Source organism: Triturus cristatus, chromosome 5_1 (assembly GCF_964204655.1).
Source record: "Triturus cristatus chromosome 5_1, aTriCri1.1, whole genome shotgun sequence".
Classification (NCBI taxonomy): Eukaryota; Metazoa; Chordata; class Amphibia; order Caudata; family Salamandridae; genus Triturus; species Triturus cristatus.
The window spans coordinates 699,516,455-699,537,706 of record NC_140587.1 but is presented as its reverse complement, the minus strand read 5'-3'; the positions used below and the strand labels follow the sequence as shown (position 1 = coordinate 699,537,706).

Sequence of the window (21,252 nt, the reverse complement as noted above, 5' to 3'; positions counted from 1 at the left end):
GCTGAACTAACTATAACAGGGGAATTTCTAGGGTTTTGTACGAGGGAAATGTCCAGCTAACTATAACACCCCTGAAACCTATGGTTTTTTTAGTGAATTTCTAAGGTTTTTTAAATGCCAATTCCTAACTATAACGCCCATGAAACCTTTGGTTTTTTTCAGTGAATTTCAAAGGTTTTTTAAATGCCAATTCCTAACTATAACGTGCATGAAACCTATGTTTTTTTCAGTGAATTTCAAAGGTTTTTTAAATGCTAATTCCTATCTATAACTTATCTCTAAAGATATCATGTTTAATGATTTTCATTGGATTTCTATATTTTTCAAATTCAGTGTGTCAATTTCATTAATTATGTTTTTTTGAAATTCTTTTTTATCACCATTTTTTTAATTTATTTTTTTAATTAATTCTTTTAAAAATTAAAAAATATTATTTGTTTTTATTGGGTTTTTCAAACATATTTTTCTATATTTTAAAAAATATTTCTTTAACTATATGTTCAAAACTTTATTTTATATATTTTTTCCCATGTTTTTGGATCCGCGCACCGTTCTTGATCCCTACGCGATAGCATCCGTGCATGGTATGCGTTGGGTACGTGTTTAGTGTGCGATCGCAATGCGACCGGTACGCGACTCACAGCCTATACGCGACACGTTCGATGTACGTAACGCGACGTTTACGCGCTTCCGCTATGCGTCATCTGCATCTATGACGCGGTAGGTGTGCGGATCCCGCAAAATATTTAACATTAAAAAATATATATATATGTATTTCATGTGAATATTCATTGAAGACAAATTCTAAACTAGTCTTAAAAGTAATATATTTTTAGATCTAATCCTATATTTTTTTAATTCAATTTCGCGGATGCGCGCTGGGTGCGTGCTGCGTATGCGCAGGGTGCGCGGATCCCATGTGACCTGCAAAAAAAGAGATTTGATTGGTTCATTACACTTCCTCTTCTAACTATTGAAAGACCCCACCCAATTCAATCATTCTTCTTTGACCTTCTTTGGAGGAGCATCTCTTTGCAGAGAAGAAGATTTTTTTAGACTAAGTTTACACTTAGCTCTAACTTTTTTCAACTAAAAATGGCTTCAGGGCAGCAGTCATCACCTGCATCTCCTCATACGTCTGAGGATGAATTTTTGGAGGAGGCACCACGCAAAGAACGTTTTTCTTCAGTGGTGTGGAAATTTTTTACTTTTCCCGAGGGACAGAATAAGACCAATGTCACCTTGGTCACATGCAAGATTTGCTAAAGAGTGCTGTCGCGAGGGGATCCTAACAAGAAATACTTGTGCGGCACGGCTAGTATGATGAAGCACCTAAGGACCCTTCATCCAAACAATCTTGCATGAGAAGAGTGCAAACGGATGAGAAACACTCCTGCGCCTTCCACCTCATCGTAGCCGAGCACTTCAAGAGTGCATCCATCAGCCCAAAATTTGGACATCCGTCCTCAATTTCAATCTTTAAAAGTGCTCTCCACTAAGTGCAATGCGACTTTGTGCTACGGTGAGCAGTCGATCGATATGATCTGCCGCCGGCAAGAAAGTCGCATTTGCTAGTTTTTATTTATTTTTATTTTTTATTGTTCCCTGAAGTTCATTGTTTGGTTCCTCCTGTTTTTCTTTTTGTTGGTTTTTTTTTTGCAGAAAAAACAAAAAAAATTAAAAATTGTTCAGAAACCCCCCAAAAAAACAAACAAGAAGAAAAAAGTTCTTTTAAGAACTAACTTTCCTGGTTTAAAAAAAACAGCTAAATTTCTTTGTTAGTGTGTGAAAGTTTAGATGAATGTATGTGTAGTATGTAATTGACTGAATGAATGCATTAGTAGCGTATGGTGAATGTATAAGTGCAGAACTATGAGGAAGTGCTGCAGCATCACACAGTAACCTCTTTAACTGCAGTGTGCTGTAGTACTTCCGAAGCACAGGGATGCAACATATGTACATAAATATGTTGCAAATCTATGCTTCTCTCTGCACGGCTGCTTAAACTGCAGCCATGTGGTGACACAGGCACCCTTGCACCATAGTGCAAGGATATCTGTGTCATGTGCTGTTTGTTTTTGTGCAGGAAGACACACCTTACTGCACAAAAACAATCAGTAAAGGCATTTTTCTCTTTCAATGTATGCTGAGCATTGTAGCATGCTTTGAAGATATAAAAATGTGGAGAAATGAAAACAATTCTCCTCGTTGTGCTTTCCTACACCAATTTTAGAATGGTGCAGCATTAACACACATATCGAGATTGATGATAAATCTAGACATGTGTCTTGTTCTATGAGTATTCAGTGCAATCATGCACAACAACTCTTATAGAACACCCTTTCAACGCAAACTGGTGTGCATAATGAGGTTGTATTTACATGGAGTATAAAAAGTGCACAGAGTGCCTTTTCCTCTCTTTGTAAATATGAAAGAGTGTCTTGCGCAATAACTATGTTACAAAAAGTGACATATTTCCGTTTTTAAAAATCCTTGCGAATGATAGAAGGTAAGCACAGAGTTTTGTCTGCAAAGATGTTCAAAGAAGAATGATTGAAATGATTGTGGTCCTTCAATAGGTACAATGGGAAATATTATTAACCCCTCAAATCTCTTTTTTTGCAGGTCACATGATATCTGATTATGGTCAGATTTCAAAACTACATAGGTATAAACAGAGTGTTTTTAGAAGCGTGTTTTAATTTTGTAGCTTCTTGCAGACCTCCTCATTCTGCATATTGAGACTTAGTTAAACTTACCTTCACAGTAATAGGAATAAAAAATGGTATACATTTTTTTCAGATTTTCATTGCAATCTAAATTCATATAAATTGCTTATTTTAAAATTTGGATTTGTGAAAGAAAAGGAAAAAAAATTATAACATGTAATAATACATTTTTTACAACACAGCATAATTTCCACAAAGTAATTTGTTTGCCTTTTTTGCTGTTCTCAGAATATATTGAATTTCACTAAAAATAGTGTTTTCAATCGTACTCATCACTTAACAGTGGGCAAAAAAAAACAATCAGAAAGATTGTTAAAAAAAAACAACATGCTATTCTCAGCAAAATACCACAAGATACAAATCACAGATATATAAAATGCTTACGGCTAACAAAATTTTATAAGTTTAACTTACAAAAACTGTAAATGTTGTCGCTTTAAAATATTCACCGAATCTAAGGATGAATTTTTGGAGGGGGCACCACGTCCACAACGTTTTTCTTCAGTGGTGTGGAAATGTTTTACTTTTCCCGAGGGGCAAACAAAGACCAATGCCACCTTGGTCATGTGCAAGATTTGCAAAAGAGTTGTGTCGCGAGGAGATCCTAACAAGAAATACTCGTACGGCACGGCAAGTATGATGAAATACCTAAGGACCCTTCATCCAAACAATCTTGCACGAGAAGAGTGCAAACGGATGAGAAACACTCCTGCTCCTTTCTGAGTTTCTTTTCTTTTTCTTTTTTTTTCTGGCATGATTTCTCTATTTTTACGTTGAAAAACAGTATCTGTAAAAAAAGAATCACAAATAAATGTACATTAATAACTTTCAAATTTATACTCTTCCATTACTGTACAAACACATTTTATATAAAAACTGACTAAGAAACTATAGCCCTGAACCACAAGTGTGACGATGGTTAAAACACTACATGCATAGTGCATACTACTTTGAAGCAGTTCATGCCCTAAAGCCTACCTCACTAAAAGACTACATGCTAACTGACTGAATGATTACAGTACTATAAGGAGACACACTGGGTGAGTAACAGGGTGTTTGCTAGAAGTGTATGAATACTGACTGGGGAATTGAAGGTGTGAAAGACAACTGTGTAGGTGGTTAGAGGCCTGCATGCATAGTGAATAGGCATTTGAAGCAGTCTATGTGCTAAGGCCTGGCTCACTGCATGAGTACTTGGGAACTGACGGAATGATTAGAGTACAGCAAGGAGAGTGTCTGGGTGAATGTATAAGTGGTTGGCTTTTGACACAGTGAATGGATTAGTACTTGGTACTGAATGGGTCACTAGAGGAGTGCAAAGGGAGTGACAGGATGTTTGCTGGACTGTATGGATACTGACTAGGGAACTGAAGGTGTGAAAGACAAGTGTATAGTATGTTAGAAGACTGCATGCATACTGCATAGACATTTGAAGCAGTCTATGTGGTAATGTATGGTTCACAACATGAGTACTTGGAAACTGACTAAATCATCAGACTACTGCTAGGACAGTGCCTGGGTAAAACTTTTAAATTTTCAGTTCTGGCACAGTGAAGAGAATAGTACATGGTACTGCACTTTAGTGTCAAACCCTGACTCATTTTATCAACGCATAAGCAAAGACTGGCTTCTAATGCTACTAAAACTTGACAACATGACAGGTTTTAAAAAAGTTATCCGTCAGAAAATACACGATGTTACCAAATGCTTCTTTCATTGTGGTTCCCAAATGCACACAGACTCACAGTGTGATTCTAGACAAGCACCACTATCCATAGGAGTTTACCAAAACTCATTCACTACAGTGGAAGTGATAAGGGAACTGCACACAATCTACATATTTCAGGACTGCACTTTTGTGTCAAAGCCTGACTCATTTAATCAAAGCATAAGCAAAAACTACCTTCCAATGCTACTAAAACTTGACAACAAGACAGGTTTTAAAACCGTTATCTGTCAGCAAATACACGATGTTACCACATACTTCTCTCACAGTGGTTCCCAAATGCACACAGACAGTGCGATTCTAGACAAGCAACACTAACCCTAGCAGCTTACAAAAACTCATTCACTACTGTGCAAGGGGTAAGGAGACTACACACTATCTACATATTAAACTACAGCACATTAGTGTCAAAGCATGACTCATTTTATCAATGCATAAGTAAAGACTGGCTTCTAAGTTTTATGACAACATGACCGGTTTCAAAAAAGTTAAATTCTACCAAAATATAAAAACAGCACAGTTATCTGTCTGCAAATACATGAAAAACACAAATGCTTATCACAGAATGGTTTCTACATGCACACACACTGTCAATAAGATTGTAGAGAAAAAAAGTACTCCCTACACTTTAGCCGGAGAAATACATTAGTCTGATTAAAATTAAAATAGTCTACATACATCCCCTCACAATTAAATAACTCACCTTTCAAGTTGTTTTGTAGATTAAGAAGTATATCAGTCACACACCAGATTTTCTTATACAGAATCTCTGCACTGTGCACCTCTCAGCAAAAACAAAGAATGGCAAAGTTTCCCTTTCATTTTCCACACATATACATGTAAACATCAAATCACAATCCTTCACACATAAATTCAAAAGCAAACACACATTTCTATTGGTTAAACATTTCAACCCTTTCCAAATGAAATACATTTCAACCCTTCCCCCAATCTGCCTTCTGCCTGTTACCATAGAAACAGGTCATGGAACACTGCACTGAGCACACAGGTCACAAGTTCAGCACACAATGTTGCTAAACAAGACAGCAAGTTTGCTTGACTTTTCAACATATCAGCTTATCATATATAATGTTCCTTACAATCAGTTTTTGTTAACCAATAAGAATCATGCGTTTAAAAAACAGAAATATACACCCTACCTTTCAGTGTAGAAAGTTGTCATACAACCAATGATTTCTTGTCTTTTTTCAAATTTTTTTTTCCTTGGATCCGCGCACCCAACGCGAGAGGATCCGTGCACCAAACGCAATAGGATGCGCGCACCCTGCGCGCATTTTGCCATTTTTTTTTTAAAAGAAGGTCCCAGGGGGTCCTTCTGGGACCCCCTAAGCACCTCTAGAGGGTCAGAGTATTTCCACTCTGCCCCCTTTATATGTTTTACACACTTATTCACCTTGCTTTTTCAGCCTCGCTTCTACCGAGGCAGAAAATGGCCGCCAACAGTTCCTAGTTTCGAATGTAGACAGACACTCGACAGCCAATTAGCATCGGGAGGGTGCGCGCTCGATTCGGGGAGGGTGCGCTTACGGTGCGGGTAGGGTCCGCGGATCCTCCCCGGCCATAGATCTCACTAACTTTTTTACCCTAATTTACTCAGGAACTAATGAACAGATTCACACCATTTATGCAAAAGGCACGAGTCTGAACTGAGAACTACCTCTTTGCCAAATTTGATGTCATTCCATTCAGCAGTTCGGGCTGTAGCTGCGACAACAGATCCTATGGGAAATTGCATGGGGAAAACGTGTTTTTGGGACCCCCCTTTTTTCTCGGCCCCCGCTTTACGAATCACCACGAAACTTTCAGGGTAGGAGTGGAGCTGGCCAAAAGTTTGGAAAATTTCGCGAGGATTCATCAACCGCCACTTGACTTATTGGGAATAGAATGTTGCGGATTTCCTATGGAAAATAGGTCCTAACTATAACTATCTACTGGCAACCGCCAGTAGATAATATATCCATATAGATACATAGATGACCTTTGTGTGAGCTCTCTTTTGCCATTTGTCTGTCTGAATGTCATTTACACTCTGCTTCCAACCATTGTGGTGTACTGCATGGGGGTAATGGTTCAGATATGCTTCTTTAATCCTCATGTAACTCTCTTATGCTATGTAAATCTTTCCCATTTCTCGGGATAGGTTTGTCATATATGAATACCCTCAATAAAATAAACAAAACAAGTGGAAGTACTTAAAAAGTTAACGTTGCTTGTTTAGAAAGTTTTAAATGCCTTTAAACTTGATTTAAATTGGTCAAGTGGACTAAAAAGTTATAAATATATTTCTAATGTTTTGTTTAACTTGTCTTTGTTTGCAAAATAAGTTCTTATAACATTTCAAAAAACAAGACCATGCTTTTTAAAAATGATACCAGTTATTCAGGGGTTTTAAAAAGGGTGTGCCTGTATGCCGAAAAGTTCTGCCTAACATGCTTAACTTTTAATAAGGCATTGTTGACTGATAGATTCTCAGATATATTTATAACTTTTCAACAAGCACGCTAAACTTTGTAATAACATTTATATACAAGTTTTATAAGAATTGTGGCAACATTTTTTAGAGATTGAAAGTGTTTATAATATTTTTGTTATAGAAAAAGGTTTGAAAGAGGTTGGAATTTCGCATGCCTGAATAATTTGTCCTTGTCTATTTGTGCCTGTGAGATAACCTATAACCTTTAGCTTACCGCCAGACCATTGTGTTCTCCCAAAAATTATACATAATGTACTTAAATAGAAGGGGCTTTTGGTCAGCGGGCTTCATTCTTTGTCCTGATAAATAGGCATTCACATTTTGCATCTGCCCACTGTAGGAGAGTAGGGTCTGCAATCCTATGATCACCCAGATTTTTTGCTTTTGCTTCATTGGTTTACGACTTTCTCCGGCTGTGGGCCTGCCAATCAGACCCACAGCCTAGCTGTTCTCTCTCGAAATTAACACACATGTACATTAGGTGCATCCACTAATTGGAACTGGGCCGCCTTGTCAGTCCCTGTCTCAGCATACCACAGGTATCCAGGGCATCGGTGTACCCAGGGCCTACCCGGGGCTGAAGCATGTATTATGCCACCCCTGGAATGGCCTCCCAAATCTGACACAACTGGCTGCACGACAGCTGGGGCCACGTGGTGTAATCACCCGTTGCTGTAGGTGTAGTATTCCTACACCTAAACCCTAAAGTGGACACATGGATTCCTATCAGTCACTCCTATAGCAGGCCTTATCAATCCTGAAGGCAGAGTGCAGGGAATCATGTGGGACGGTGCTCTGGCGCGAGCTGAGCCCGTCGACGGCTTGCGGAACCAAGTCCTAATAGCCGTTCCATGGTGACGCGGGCCAACTACTTTTAATGCCTTATAATCCTTGCGGTTATTTGCTAACTTTGGCCTCACATCACCTACACATGTCGAGTAAGGTGTCATACGAATGGGAATACGAACCCCTCGCCAGTCCTGGTGACGGGGTTGGCATTCCCCCCTTTTAGAGGGACACGACATGGAAGTAACCTTGAACCCCGGTTAGAGTTGACTCAAGCCTCAGCATCACAAAATGGATGCTGCCACCAGACACAAGTCTGACCTCCCGCTGCTGGGGGACCTTCCAGCAAGGGGAGCTTGGACAAAGGGTTTCCTGTCGAGGGCGGTGTTAGCACCGTCCCAGACAGGGTTTGTGTATCCCAGGTAGGCAGGGCTGAAAGGAAGGTGATTGCCAGTGGCACCCCGGTGCTCACTGTGCATAGCCCGGCTCAAACCAGTTTCGGGGGCACACCAGCCCCTGAGCTGGCGCGAAGCCGGACAAAGGATGGGGGTGTAACCACCCCCCTCCTGGCTCCACCCATAGGTAGAACCTAGTCACGGGCCAGCCCCTTTTCTTAGAATAAAGGTAGGAGCAAGTCCCCTTCCCAAATTGGATAATCAGATAATCGGATAACTCCGAATCACGAACCCCTTTCCACGAAAGGAACTCTTGACTATTTCTGAAGACTCTCCCTTGTGGCTAAGGAGTAGCCACCCTGCACCAGCAGGCACCACCTAAGCGCTTGCGGTTTGCTGTACGTCTCTCCTACGGATCAAGACTGCCCAGCTCGACGAGACCCGAGTTCTCTGACATCTCGGACCTTTTACCTACCTCATCAGCCCAGCTGAGAGTCGTAGGTGTGACGAGACCTGCGGGACCGGCTATCTTCAGAACCTGCACGACGCTTATCTAGCACGCCCACCGAGGGACCCTCGAGTGAGTGCACCTAGGGTTTGAGAAGCCCTAAACCCTGAGCAGCTCCAGCTTCGAAGTCTGTCTCCCCAGCATCCACGAGATCTGCGTGGGGGCCCTTCCGCTCCTTGCTGTTCACCGCGTTGTCCGACCACTTGCCGACCGGCTTGTGGCCCTCTTCACGACGCACCACGTTGTTTCATCACTAGTCTGGTTGCTCCAGACTGACTCTTGCTCCCCTTCAACAGAGGAGTACCCCGGACCCTCCTGGTCCACTCCCGACGCCATCTTGACTCCCCCGCTTGGGTGGCCACTGCCAAGATCCGCTGCCCCTTCCTGGGCCCAGCATCATCGACAGCAGACACCCTCGTGGGACAGCTCGCCCTCCATCCTGGTCGCCGCCGCGCCTCCTGGTCCGAGGAACAGCCGAGTCCGACGTCACCCACTCACCTGGTCGAGGTGACTTCAGCCGGTACCCTCCTGGTACCCACACGATCGCTGGCTAGCGGTTGAGAACTGAGTCCCCTCTGCTTTCAGGTTTCCTTCATCACCGATCCAGGCTTGGATCGCTCTGAACATCGTCACTGGTCGCCTGCCAGCAACTTCTTCTTTCAGGCTCCTGAGACTACACGAGGACTCCCGACATCTTGCCGAACTTCACGCAGCCGCAGCCTCCGGGCTAGGTAACTCGAGCATCTCGGTGCTCCATCGCAGGTTCGCTCTACAAGTGTCCAGTTCCTTTTTTTTCGTTTAGTCCCACTGATCGGATCACTCCGGAATCAGTACCTCCAGACTATAACCATTCGCATTTCAGTGTTAGTGTAGATGGTTTCTCGTGCCCCTCGGGCATTTGTTTAAATTGTGCAACTGAAGTATTTTCCTAAGAGTTTTGTAGTGTGCTTAGCTCCCTGACTCATAAAGAGCCAGGGTAGTCTTGTTATAAATAAATATCCTTTTATTTTCATAACAACTTGTGTGGTGTCCTTTCACTTGGTGTTCAAGGGGTATATGTGATGGTAAACAGCTGGCTTAACACGCCCTCTAGAGTTTAGCCTAAGACTGCTCGTATCCACGCTACTAGGATAGCTGGTCTAAAAGGTTGACTTACAACCAATCATCAATAAGGGTCGTTTGGAATGATACACAGTGATCACTAGAATAGTGAGCACTACATATCAGGCCAACTTCTCACACCCACCATAGCATATGGCAATGGGTCAGCCAACTTTACCGATTGGCTTCCTTTACTTTGAATGACTGCACAACGCTTGGGATCATCGTGTACTCTCCATTAAAAATAATTCCTTTCACTTCAGCTTCACTGACAAGATGGGTCAGCATACTTTTTATTTTAGTTAGTTTTTATATTACATGTTTTTTTTAATTTTATTATTCCTGTGCTTTGGATCCGAGGTTAGATAGTGATCTACCATGTGTAATCTTTTTTAATTTGTTGTTGTAGTCAGTGTATTAAGTAACTGACGGCGCTTTGAGTGCTTGTTAAAGATTTGTGTCTCCTGCAGACAGTGCTTAATTTGTAAAACAAAAAGTGCCAGGGCCCTTGTTAGGGGGCCAATGCAGCTGCACCACCCATTGCCCCTGCCAGCGCTGCCAATGACTGTACCAACATGGCTACTAACCAGCACACTCTTACAAGTGTGACAATTCAAGCTCCCACAGCTATATGAATGGCTTGGGCAGCAGGTACTAGTTATTTTTAATGCCTTTTTAATGAATAACAACTGTTGTTTTGCTCATCTATAAATCAGACAAACTGGCCACCGTGTGGCAGACTATCATAAGTCCTTGTGTTGGCAATTAAGTACCGGTGCTGAGCACCGGAAACCACTGGCACAAATTAAGCACTGCCTGCTCAACTAATAATAATAAAATGCATTGCACAGCGAAACAGCTTTTTTTATTTTAAAAGATCACTAGTAAAACGACCACATTAGCAAATGTTTTAACATCCACATTTTTATTGCAAGTTTATGGTGTCCGGTTTAGGTGACTGCATGTTTTCTTATGCTTTTTGCAATAAAAAATTATCATTGCAATATTTTGTCACGGTCAGAAATAGCTGCTAGTGTGCCTTGCTAGTGTTAGTTCTATTCTGGATCATACATATAGTCTGTGGAAAAGGTTCGTATTTTTTGCATTAATTTTTGCTGGACCGAGTTTGTGAATTTTGTCCACTCCTAATTCTTGCACTCATAGGAAACCTGTTCCTTTCTGTGAGCATGGTTTTTACTTGCTTATCTTCAGGGTCAATCTACCGTTTTGGGTGTAACATTATGCGATTAGTTAACTTGAATCTGCGTCTTTTTTGGACCTCTTCCAAAAAGCATGGAAAGACTTTGCTGTTTTTATAGGCACTCCAAGGGCTATATTGGTGTACGTTTATGACAGGGTTTCAATGTTCTGTTTTGGGAGAAATTTCTATGATATTCTTCTGATGTAATAAATCCATAAATCACTGGTGATTTCATGAATACTGATTTTAGTGAGAAATTAATTCACTTATCTGCTGGCTTTAGGATGCATTAGTTGAACACCTGGAAGCAGTTGCAATCAGCTGTTCAAGAACTCTAGGTTTGCTGAGTCTTTGAAGGCACAGACATTGGTGTTCCAAGAATAATGGCCACGTTTTTCCCAATCAGCAACTGTCTTAACTGCTGCTATTCAGGGGCGGTGGGTGAGATTTTAAAGTGGTGGGGCGCAAACGAATTAGCATACAGCACCGTAGCGAGCGAGCGCAGCGAGCGAGCCCGAACCCCAAAAGGGGGGTTTGGGGGGGTTACCCCCCCCTAGAAAATATTGAAAAAAAAGAAGAAAAATCAGGCATTTTCAAGCAAATTTGAGAAAGCAGGAAGGTTAATAAAGCAATTGTGAAAGTGCAGTTATTACATTAATAGATGGCATAACATAGGTAGCTGCTTATTCAGTATTACCACAGAGCTTCATACATTCTGTCCTATTATGCTCAGGTGCTGAATTCAGACTATAAGACTCATGGAAATCTCAGCTCTAAGAGTAGAAGAAGTTGCACAGCAGTGTAATTGGAGTAAGTGGGGTAGATTGGAGTAAGTGGGGTAGATTGGAGTAAGTGGGGTAGATTGGAGTAAGTGGGGTAGATTGGAGTAAGTGGGGTAGATTGGGGCGGAGTGGGGTAGATTGGGGCGGAGTGGGGTAGATTGTAGTAGACTGGAGTAGATTGGGGTACATGGGTGTGAAGTGGGCTAGAGTGGGGTGGGGTAGACTGGAGTTGAGCGGGGTAGACTGGTGTATTGGAAAGGGGTAGATTGGAGCGGGGCAGAAAGGGGTGGGGTACATTGGAGTGGAGTTGGGGTAGTCTTGAGAAGAGCGAGTGGAGTTGGGGTGAAGTGGAGTTGGGGTAGACTTGAGAAGACCAGAGCGGGGAAGGCATGGGGTGGGGTAGTTTGCTGTGGAGTAGACTGGAGTGCAAGATTGTGGGAGAGTGGAGTGGGGTAGATTGTAGTAGAGTGGAAAACATTGAGAGGATTGCAGTGAGGTAGATTGCAGTAGGGTAGATAGGCAGACTGGACTGGTGTAGATTGTGGTTGAGTGGATTGGAGTAGATTGTAGTGATGTAGATTGTAGTGGAATGAGGCAGGTTGGGGTGGATTGGCCAGGAGTGGAGAGGGGTAAAGTTGGGTAGACCCTAGTGGGGTAGACTGTAGTGAAGTGAGATAGAGTTGACTGAAATAGATTAGTAAAGAGTGGGGTGGGTAGAGTTAAGAGGGTCAAATGGTGTTGAGTGGCTTAGATTGGAGTGGCATAGAGTGGCATGTCAAAGTCGAGGGGCATGTCTCTGAATCAAAGGGCATAGACTGAAGGAGAGTGTTGCAGAGTGGAGCGGCGTAATGTGGAGTATCCATCGTGTGGTAGCACACTGCCTTTACAGACAACACATTTCCAATTGAAATGACCATAACATTGGTACAGACATGCAGATTTTTAGCGCATAAATGATAATGTGTGGAAATAGCATTGGCTAGTGTATTGTGTTTTCATTGTATTCAAATATTTGTTTCCAGACTCCAATACAAAAATTAACTTCATTATCTATTTATAATTCTAATATAGTGTGAAATATCAGCACTTTTCATATTTGTTGTGTGCTAGAAAAAACCCTTTCCATTTCATAGCAAGATTTCACATAACTCTCTCACTTCGAAGTCAGAGAAAGAAAAGTAAACACCAGGCTCCCAGAATGAAAGCGGCTGACATTTGACCTTTGTATTTCAATAACCAGCAAACGTGACAAGAAAACAAGTGCAAAAGGGTAATAGCTCAGTTCATCACCCAATGAGACAACTGCAAAGCAGAAGCTAAGGCAAACACAGGCAATCACAGATATTGAAGTGCAGTGTCTCACAGTATGCATAATATATCAGAAGCCCACTAGGAAAGGTGCAATAAAGCACACAATACTAGAGATTCATTGTCGACAATCCTAGAGTCACGGAGTAAGTCATTTTGATTACGCTGCCATCAGATTGACCCTAATCATAAAGTGTACATTTTGAATGAATCCCATTCAGCAGAGATTTAGAATATAACATATTTAACACATACCTAATCCAGTATAAAATATTCTCTCATTCGCAAATCTAAGAAAGGTACCTTAAGACATGGAAATACATAAATGCATGATATATGTATTGTATCACAACTAAAGCATTACCCTAAAGTGCTTAAGTGCAATCATGATTATGCGGTGTCAAAGTGTATTCTTCGCTTCTAGCCACACCTTCGCATGACTGCTCTCAGTTCACCAGTCTGTGTGTTTTAATTACTACAGGCCCCCCTGCTGTCCCTGCTCTTGTTAAGGACCCTTGATGCCACAGTGGAAGAATACATTTCAGGAACAATACAGAGCTAGGCAAGCAGAACATTAAAAGAGTGCCGAGCCAGAGTCCAGGCAGTGCTCTGTGTGGTGTATAATTTGCCATGTAAACCTATGCTAAAGGCTCAAATTTTAAAAAGGTAGATTTGTTTAACTTGGATGCGTTTTAGTTCAGAGACCTAGAATTAATTTCTGCATGGACTGGAATTTATGAGAAGTTATTGGTTCTAAATGTCAACTTTGAAACATTCATGCCTGCGAGGACGATGCTTTTAGTGAACCAAGAGGCAAGTCAGCCGTCATGTGAACACTGCATAGGTTTTTATAACATAGGGGGTATTATTAAAGTCTTTTAAACAAATGAGGTTGTTGATGACACATCCTTAATTGAGTTTTAAGGTAGGATGATAACAGAAAAGAAGGCACAGTGAAATAAGTTAATGGGCCAGGGAAACACACATTTTGCCAAGCAGATATACCATTTGAAACCAGGTTTCTTGGTTTTACGTTGCAACATTTAGCCTCTCGATGAGGCGGCGTAGTGACAAACATAAGTGTGTGGGTGACAGAAACCACAAGAAGACTTGGCGTGAAGTTCCAAGAACACTTCTTTCAGAGCCAGAGCTCAACATCTGGCTCTGGCCTTCAAAGGCTCACCTACCTCTACAAAAGTAACTTTGAAATATCCAAAATACTGACATTTTGTTGCAGGATCAGCTTCACAATCATTATAATTATAGTTCCAATTACACCTAAACTGTCAATGACGGTTTCTTCCTGTCGAGGGATGAATCCTCCTGCATGGACACAGCTCCACGAATGACCCTACACTCACACTGGTTCACGATTCCCCCAGCACTCGCACTGGTACTTCGGTTACGCATTTCTCACACAGCTCATCTTTCACGCTTCCCGTCCTGAGACAAGACCACACTGGTCACCCAGTTCTCACATGGGCACCCTATTCACCCTGCACTCACTACTCACCCTGTACTTCCACAGGCATACCTTTCACCCTGCACTCACACTGCTCACTCCGTGTCACCCAGCACTTACACAGGCACACCTAACACAGCATACATTTAATTACCCAACTCTCGTGAAAGTGTACATACTTTGAATATCTGTTCTTCCTGCATTAGTGCATGCCTACTCTCCGTAACTAAAATACCAGTGCAAGAGGGGAAGAGTGCGCTGAGGAATAGCACAGGAAAGAAGACTGAGTGGGAACCAGAGGTGGCTGAGTGGGAGGTGGGATTAGTCTTAGGCCCTGAGGAATCAGCCAAAAGGGAGTAGATAAAGCAGGCAAAGGCTGCTGGAGGGCAGCAGCACAACAGATGAGGTTCAAGCACTGCAACTGTGGCTGTGAGCTTGTGTGGGAATCGAGCAGGGACTGATCGCTAAGGGTATAGCGCAGGTGGGGTGGAAGAAATCCCATGCCCAACACTGAGCCCCAATGGATTTCATAACGACCACTATGAAGGAAGGAATAGGTCACCTACAGCCACAAGTGCTGTTTTGCAGCTTTTGAAGAAATGATGTAGACCGGCATCTAGGCTGGTTTTCATTCTTTTCCTTTAATGCCTTTAGTGCGGCATTTCTACCTGCACACACTGTGCCCTTGACTTCCAATGAAATGTAGAATTCAGTGAATAGTGATTAACGGACTATATAGACTTGGGTGGCACAACGAGTAAAGTTGGTCACTCTGAATACATAACCTTTCTGGTTGAAGGCATGTGCCAGACCCAGTTTAGGGGCTGAGCCACGGCCATAGGGCAGGGGTGGTTCACCTCAGATCTCCTGTAATCTGTCCTACTATGGCTTCGCAAACTAGGCCAAGTACAACCCCTTCAACACGAATTTCAGTGGTACCGCTGGTGAACAGCCACAGGCTTCTCAGGAAAGTAGGGCAGGGGTGTACAAACTGAACGCTCCGCAGCACAAAATTGTAGGTCCAACTCACTGCTTTAATTTGATACGAAAAGGACTTTAATAAACACTTAAAACGGTATATGACAGCAGTTACAAATCAGCCGGCCCAGCATTTCCCCATGTTTCCCCAACCGATCCTACCTGTGTGTCCTCAGTCCTCAGCCACCGTCCAGTCCACGAGTCACGACGACCACGAGGCTCAGGCGACGCGCACGAAGTGAACCCGACCGTTACCGGATCCAAGCAGCACGCTTACCTTACGTCAAGCTCGGCATCCAATCAGGATTGCCCCTGCTCATGCTGCGCGGTGACCGGCCAATCCTGGCGCAGTGGCGCTGCATGCAGCGCCAGGATTGGCTTGGAGGGCATAGTGACTGCTCGCCCTGTCGCCCTTTTGCTGCCAGCGCTGCCGCCAGCAGGTCCTGCACCCCCCCCCCCCCTACTAGCTAATGGGGCCGGCCTGGGTGCGCATGCTCGGGCAAGTTGCTGCCCGAAGTATACATGCGGGGAAAGGGGAAAAAAAAAGTTTTTAGACCTGTCAATCATCCGGCTTCAAATCAATGACCACACCAGCCAGCCCGCCCCCCTGCACACTCCCGATAAAGTCGGGTGCTGCCCGGCGCCGCCGGAATAATGTGCGCAGTAAATGGTAATTTGGACATTATATTTTAATTATTTAACGCGGGTATTATTTAACGCGGGTCCAATCAGCAGGGCTGGTGGGGCTACGCCCCTACGCCCCAATGGACGCACCGCGGCTGCTGCTATTAAGATGAAAACTACAGACGTGAATTGAAACGCTTGACATTGAACAGTCTGCCGCGGGTTTACCTTGTGCTTTCTGTTGTTTCAGATTGTGCCTCCTCGTGCAAGACGGATATGGAATCTTCAGTGAACTGCAGCTACAGTCTCCTGTCCTCGCGCCGGAAGAACCGGAAGTGCGTGAGAAGGAGTGGGAAGGCAAGTCCTGCTGCCTGACTGGAATGAAGATCCTACAGAGAACCACAAGAGGAAGGTTAGAATGAGCAAATAAGACGTGGTGGTTTACTGTACTAATCTTGTGAAAAGCCTCCGCTCAAGCCATATCTTATTTTTCACTAACGATAGTTACCAGTGTCCGAAATGTGTTAACAGTACTGAAACACTGGTTTTAGGGCGCTAACACACATAAGTTCATTGATTGCTTTTGAAATAGTAACTAAATGTTTTTATGCAAAGGTTAATAGGCAACAGCAACAGACTACCAGGTACTACGTTAGTATAAAGGTGCAATAATTCCAAGATGTGGCCCTGGTGACATGAGAAACTATGGAACCAAGCCTGGTGTTATAAATGGTAGAAAAAACGGTGAAAATTAAAGGTTCAGTGGTAACATTGATGGCAGCCATTTTGGGGGTATTTTAAACCTATCTAAAAGTTTTTGAAATAACTAGCAAAAGAATTCTTAGAAACATTTGTTTTCTATGGATTACCACAAAGCTATCTCTGTAGTAAAAGGATGTCGAGGCATTTTTGGAAATCAATGGAAGACGTACGTTATTACCCGCAAACCAGCTGGTAGATTTTGGAAATGTTTACAATGGTACAAAAACAAATGTTGCTAGCCCTATTACCATACATTTTTAGAATGAGGGGCCAAATGTGGAGTGGTTTGTTAATGTCTTTATGTACGTAGAAATGTCATTATTTATTTATTCATGAGTTATCAAGGGCCACAAAGTACTTTACAGCCCTGACATGTGATAGGAGCTTAGCATATAAAAATACAGTGTAGAATAAGAACATTCAAATATGTGACTATTGTAGTTGGCACTGATGGTGGAATTTGAATAGGGGTGCAGGCCTTTCTTGAAGGAGTTAAGACTGAGTGTTAACAGGTAAACTGTTTCATCCTCTTGGGCAGAATGAAAAATGCTTCAAAAACCTTGTGGACATTTAAGTATCATAGGGCTTCGATCTATGGAGTACTTGAGTCTCTGGTAATTATTTGTCCGTATCATGTAGAAGGGGCACTGAAAGGTATTTTTGAAATTTTATGTTCTGTTTTTCACTTTCACATTTTTCTTTAATGCAAATCTGTAATTCACCAAGATAGGGTCATTATCATGAATTGTAGCCAGCCAAGGGGACACCCGGGGGCTGCAATGTGAAGATGGTTTTGGAGAGATGAAGCAATTCCTGGTGCTGGTTGGGACTGGGAAGGACACAACCTGACTGATTTGTTCTATTATTGGGGTTGCCTAAACTGAAAGACGCACCTTTGTTATGTTGGATGACCCCACCCTAATGACACCTTAAACAATGTGGGGGTGAGGCGCAAATGAGTGATCAGCAAAAAGTAAAGGAGCAGGGAAAAGCGGGAAAAAGGAAAGGAGCCTTGTGAATAAGAGGGTCTTTTTAAAAATTCCTTATTTCACGAGACTGGGTGTGTTGTACAAAAGCCAGACTTTGCTATTGGGTACAGATAGATTACCACCAGTAGAGATAATTATGTGATGTTAATTGTTTACTCACAGTGGAAATATTGTGAAATATATGCATAGAGCATATTGCAGCTTTACAATGGACATTTTAACTGCTATTGTTATGCAAAATTGGGAGGGCACCTTTCATTCAAAGGATCGTTTAATTTATTACATTTATGGACAAAATTTGATTACAGCTCTCTGTAAAAAAGCACTTAGCCTAGCGTCCTGTATTATAGACGCAGTGAATCTGGCAGGAAGGCCAGATGGGTGGAAGATAGTTGTGGAGATGGTAAATATCATACCTACCTGCTACCCAAACGGTTGGTGCCTAGGCTTAAGCTAGTGAATATATAGGGCGGGTTGAGTCAAAACTGGCTTTTACCCTTCATTAAAGGCTCCTGATAAGCATATCTGGATAGCATAGTGGTCCTCCTGCCTGAAACAGAAAGTGCCAAGATGGTAGTCGAGACAGAATCTATGTGATTTATTTCCGCTGGGAGTCTAGAGTATGGAGGAGAGACAGCAAATTGATTTTTGGTGGTGGAATGGAGTAAAATGGTGAGACCTCATACTTCACAGTGTTTTTTATCTTGACAGAGGAAAGGGCATGAAGATAGCCGAGTAGTGTGGGCTATCATATTTCATGCACTGTCAGAGATTTTCTAAAAAAAAGAACAACATGGCTATCGTCTTGCTACATATAAGAAAGGTGGCTAGCTTTGAAATGTATTGCTACCTCAGATATATAAGAGGGTAAGCCCTCCCTCAATTCCCTACCAACTTAAACACCATCCCACAATTTCCAATCCAGTCCACCTAAGCACTCCCTAGAACACAAAATGTCATTCCACGTTTCCAAGCTTTGTGGTCAATTCCCATCAGTTTGGGTTCAACAACATCCAAGCACACAGTCCATTTCAAAGTCTTATTTTGAGTACACAGTCACTGCATTTAGGTGTAATGAAAATATACAACCAAACAAACATTCCCACTGAAATCTAACCCAACAATAATCTCACATCCACATAGACCAACAACAATTACTTTTTGCTTCTAAAAATCGCAAGTGTCATGGACTCCTGCATATAATTAGAGCCACTTCTGTGGTGATTTCTGCATAATTAGCGATTTGTCACACTTGCTTCTTAATCTTTAACTGATGCGTAGTTTGCGTATTTTAACAAACAAAAGTTTTCTTGCTTAAAACAGACAAACATTTATTAGAAATGATGCACACTGTTCAAAGCTGTGCCTGCCGCTTTCCATAAGTTAACTGTTGACCTTTCACATGTTGATTCCTGTAGTTGGACATTTATAGAGATGAACATTTTATAAGAGATACACTTCCCCAAATGATAGACTGTTATGAAAAAGTTTTGTTTCACTGTGTATATATAGTGTCTTATTTACATCACCGAAAGTGTTCTGAAAACAGCAATTATTTTCGATATAATTCAGCAAGTAGCAGTTTGTCCAACGGAGCGCTGAAGGGTTAGAGAAATCCTACATTTTAAACACTATTTTATTGTTTTATATTAAAATTACAAGCATATTCATTCAGAGCAATACTGCATTATTTTCCTGCTAACCATGGTATCTCAGTTTAATGTTATTTTTACATTATTGCATGCAGCATTTGTATGCATTTGTACTTGAAATATGTTGTATGCCTGGGACATCTGTATAGCCAAAACAACTATCTCCATGGGCGATCAGGGTGCTTTTGTTTTAGTTTAGTTTTCTTGCCATTAATTCTGTCTCGACTTAATTTTCTTACACCTTGGTAGCATGCGTTTTGAGGTCGCTTTTCCACCCTAACCTTGATTTTCCTATCTCCTTCTGTTGATATTTTTCTCGTTCATTCTACTTTTTGTTCCAACCCTCAATGTCTGTCCTGCTGCTTGTTAAATTTTTTCCTATGTCCTCTCCAGCAAATGCCTTCCATACCGTGTTCCATGCCTTATATATACCGTGTTCCGTGCCTTCAATTAACCAGGCTTACTGTTTCCCCTTCTAGACCCTAAATGTAATAGTGTGCTCTCCTATCAGACTGTGATAAGACTTTTGATTTGTATATATTCAATCTAGGTCTGTTGATGCTCTAGATTTCTATCTAGAGCCTCATTAATGATACATTTTCCCAGAAGTCTGTTAGCCCTCTACAGTTCCATACCATGCAAAAGTAATCCGCATCCTCTATTCTATCTTTCAGGCAATTGGCCTGGGCACCAGTGTTATATCTATTTATGCAATTGAGTGTAGTATAGACTCTATGTAATAAAAGTGTATTGGCATCAATCTAGCGTTTCTAGATACACTTGTAGCACTCTATTGTACTGTTTCCCATTCCTTGTTGCTTATAGGTTCCTTTATATCCACCACCCATTTGTCTTTCAGGATAACTAGTTGGAATTTGTTTAGGAGTGCACGTTAAAGTATGGTAACTGATTTGAGCGTTTTTTTACTGTGCAGTGTTTGTAGCCCATTGTGTACTGGTGGTCCATTTTGCCTAGCTTGCATTCTTTCCAGATGCTAGCGCTGACCTCCCCATATAGGAGGAAGTATGAATTGACCCTCAGATATTCATAAACACTGACCATGTCTGAGAAGTTCTTGAGTCTTTCCCTTATAGCAATCAAACTGTTTGTGAGGAATGCCTAGTACATCTCAACATTAATCTTCAAAGGGTGAGGGCTTTGTAATCTCAATAGCAACTTCATTGCTGCCACTCCACTTTCAGTTACTCTTCAACACTTCTCAGCAAACTGAAGGCACTGAAAAGCTTTTCAGGTACATACATTTGATTGATATCCTTTATAGTTCAGATTGAGTTACACTGACCACTGGAGGTTGCTACCTGTTATAGTGTCTTGATGAAAACCCACCTAAATTATTCTGAGGGCTGTTATTTTGCATAACAATGAATAATCACTGGATATTATACCCTTGAAATCATCTGATGCTGGTAACAAATGAACTGTACTTGTGACCATAGCCTTCTGTATTTTATGTCAGGACACGGAGGCTAACATTATGCACATCTCCTTTATTGCCCTCTCACAGCAGCAACAATAAAAAAATTCAGAACTTTTAAACATTCTAACATAGTATAAATCACAGCAATCTTCTTCTGGAGAGGTGTGGCTCACTGGTTAGAGGCGGCAGACCCGCAAGCAGAGGACGGCCCGGGACCAGGGTTCGATTCCCGACGCGGCAGGGTCGTGGACCAGGGTCAGCGGGCTCGATAATTCTCGCCTCGGTGCCTACTCCAGTCAGGGACCACACTCGGCAAC

The 21,252-nt window shown here is 42.0% G+C and overlaps 1 protein-coding gene across 5 annotated transcripts in view; it reads left to right on the top strand.

Moving 5' to 3' along the window:
* The window catches only part of SPIDR (scaffold protein involved in DNA repair), a 2,139,604-nt gene that overhangs the window by 1,715,166 nt on the left and 403,186 nt on the right, over positions 1-21,252 (top strand). For all 5 annotated transcript variants that reach the window (XM_085605664.1, XM_085605663.1, XM_085605662.1 and 2 more), the window contains one exon: positions 16,345-16,506. In XM_085605664.1, coding sequence (XP_085461790.1) covers positions 16,345-16,506 — 162 coding nt within the window. The remainder of the gene's footprint in view (positions 1-16,344; positions 16,507-21,252) is intronic.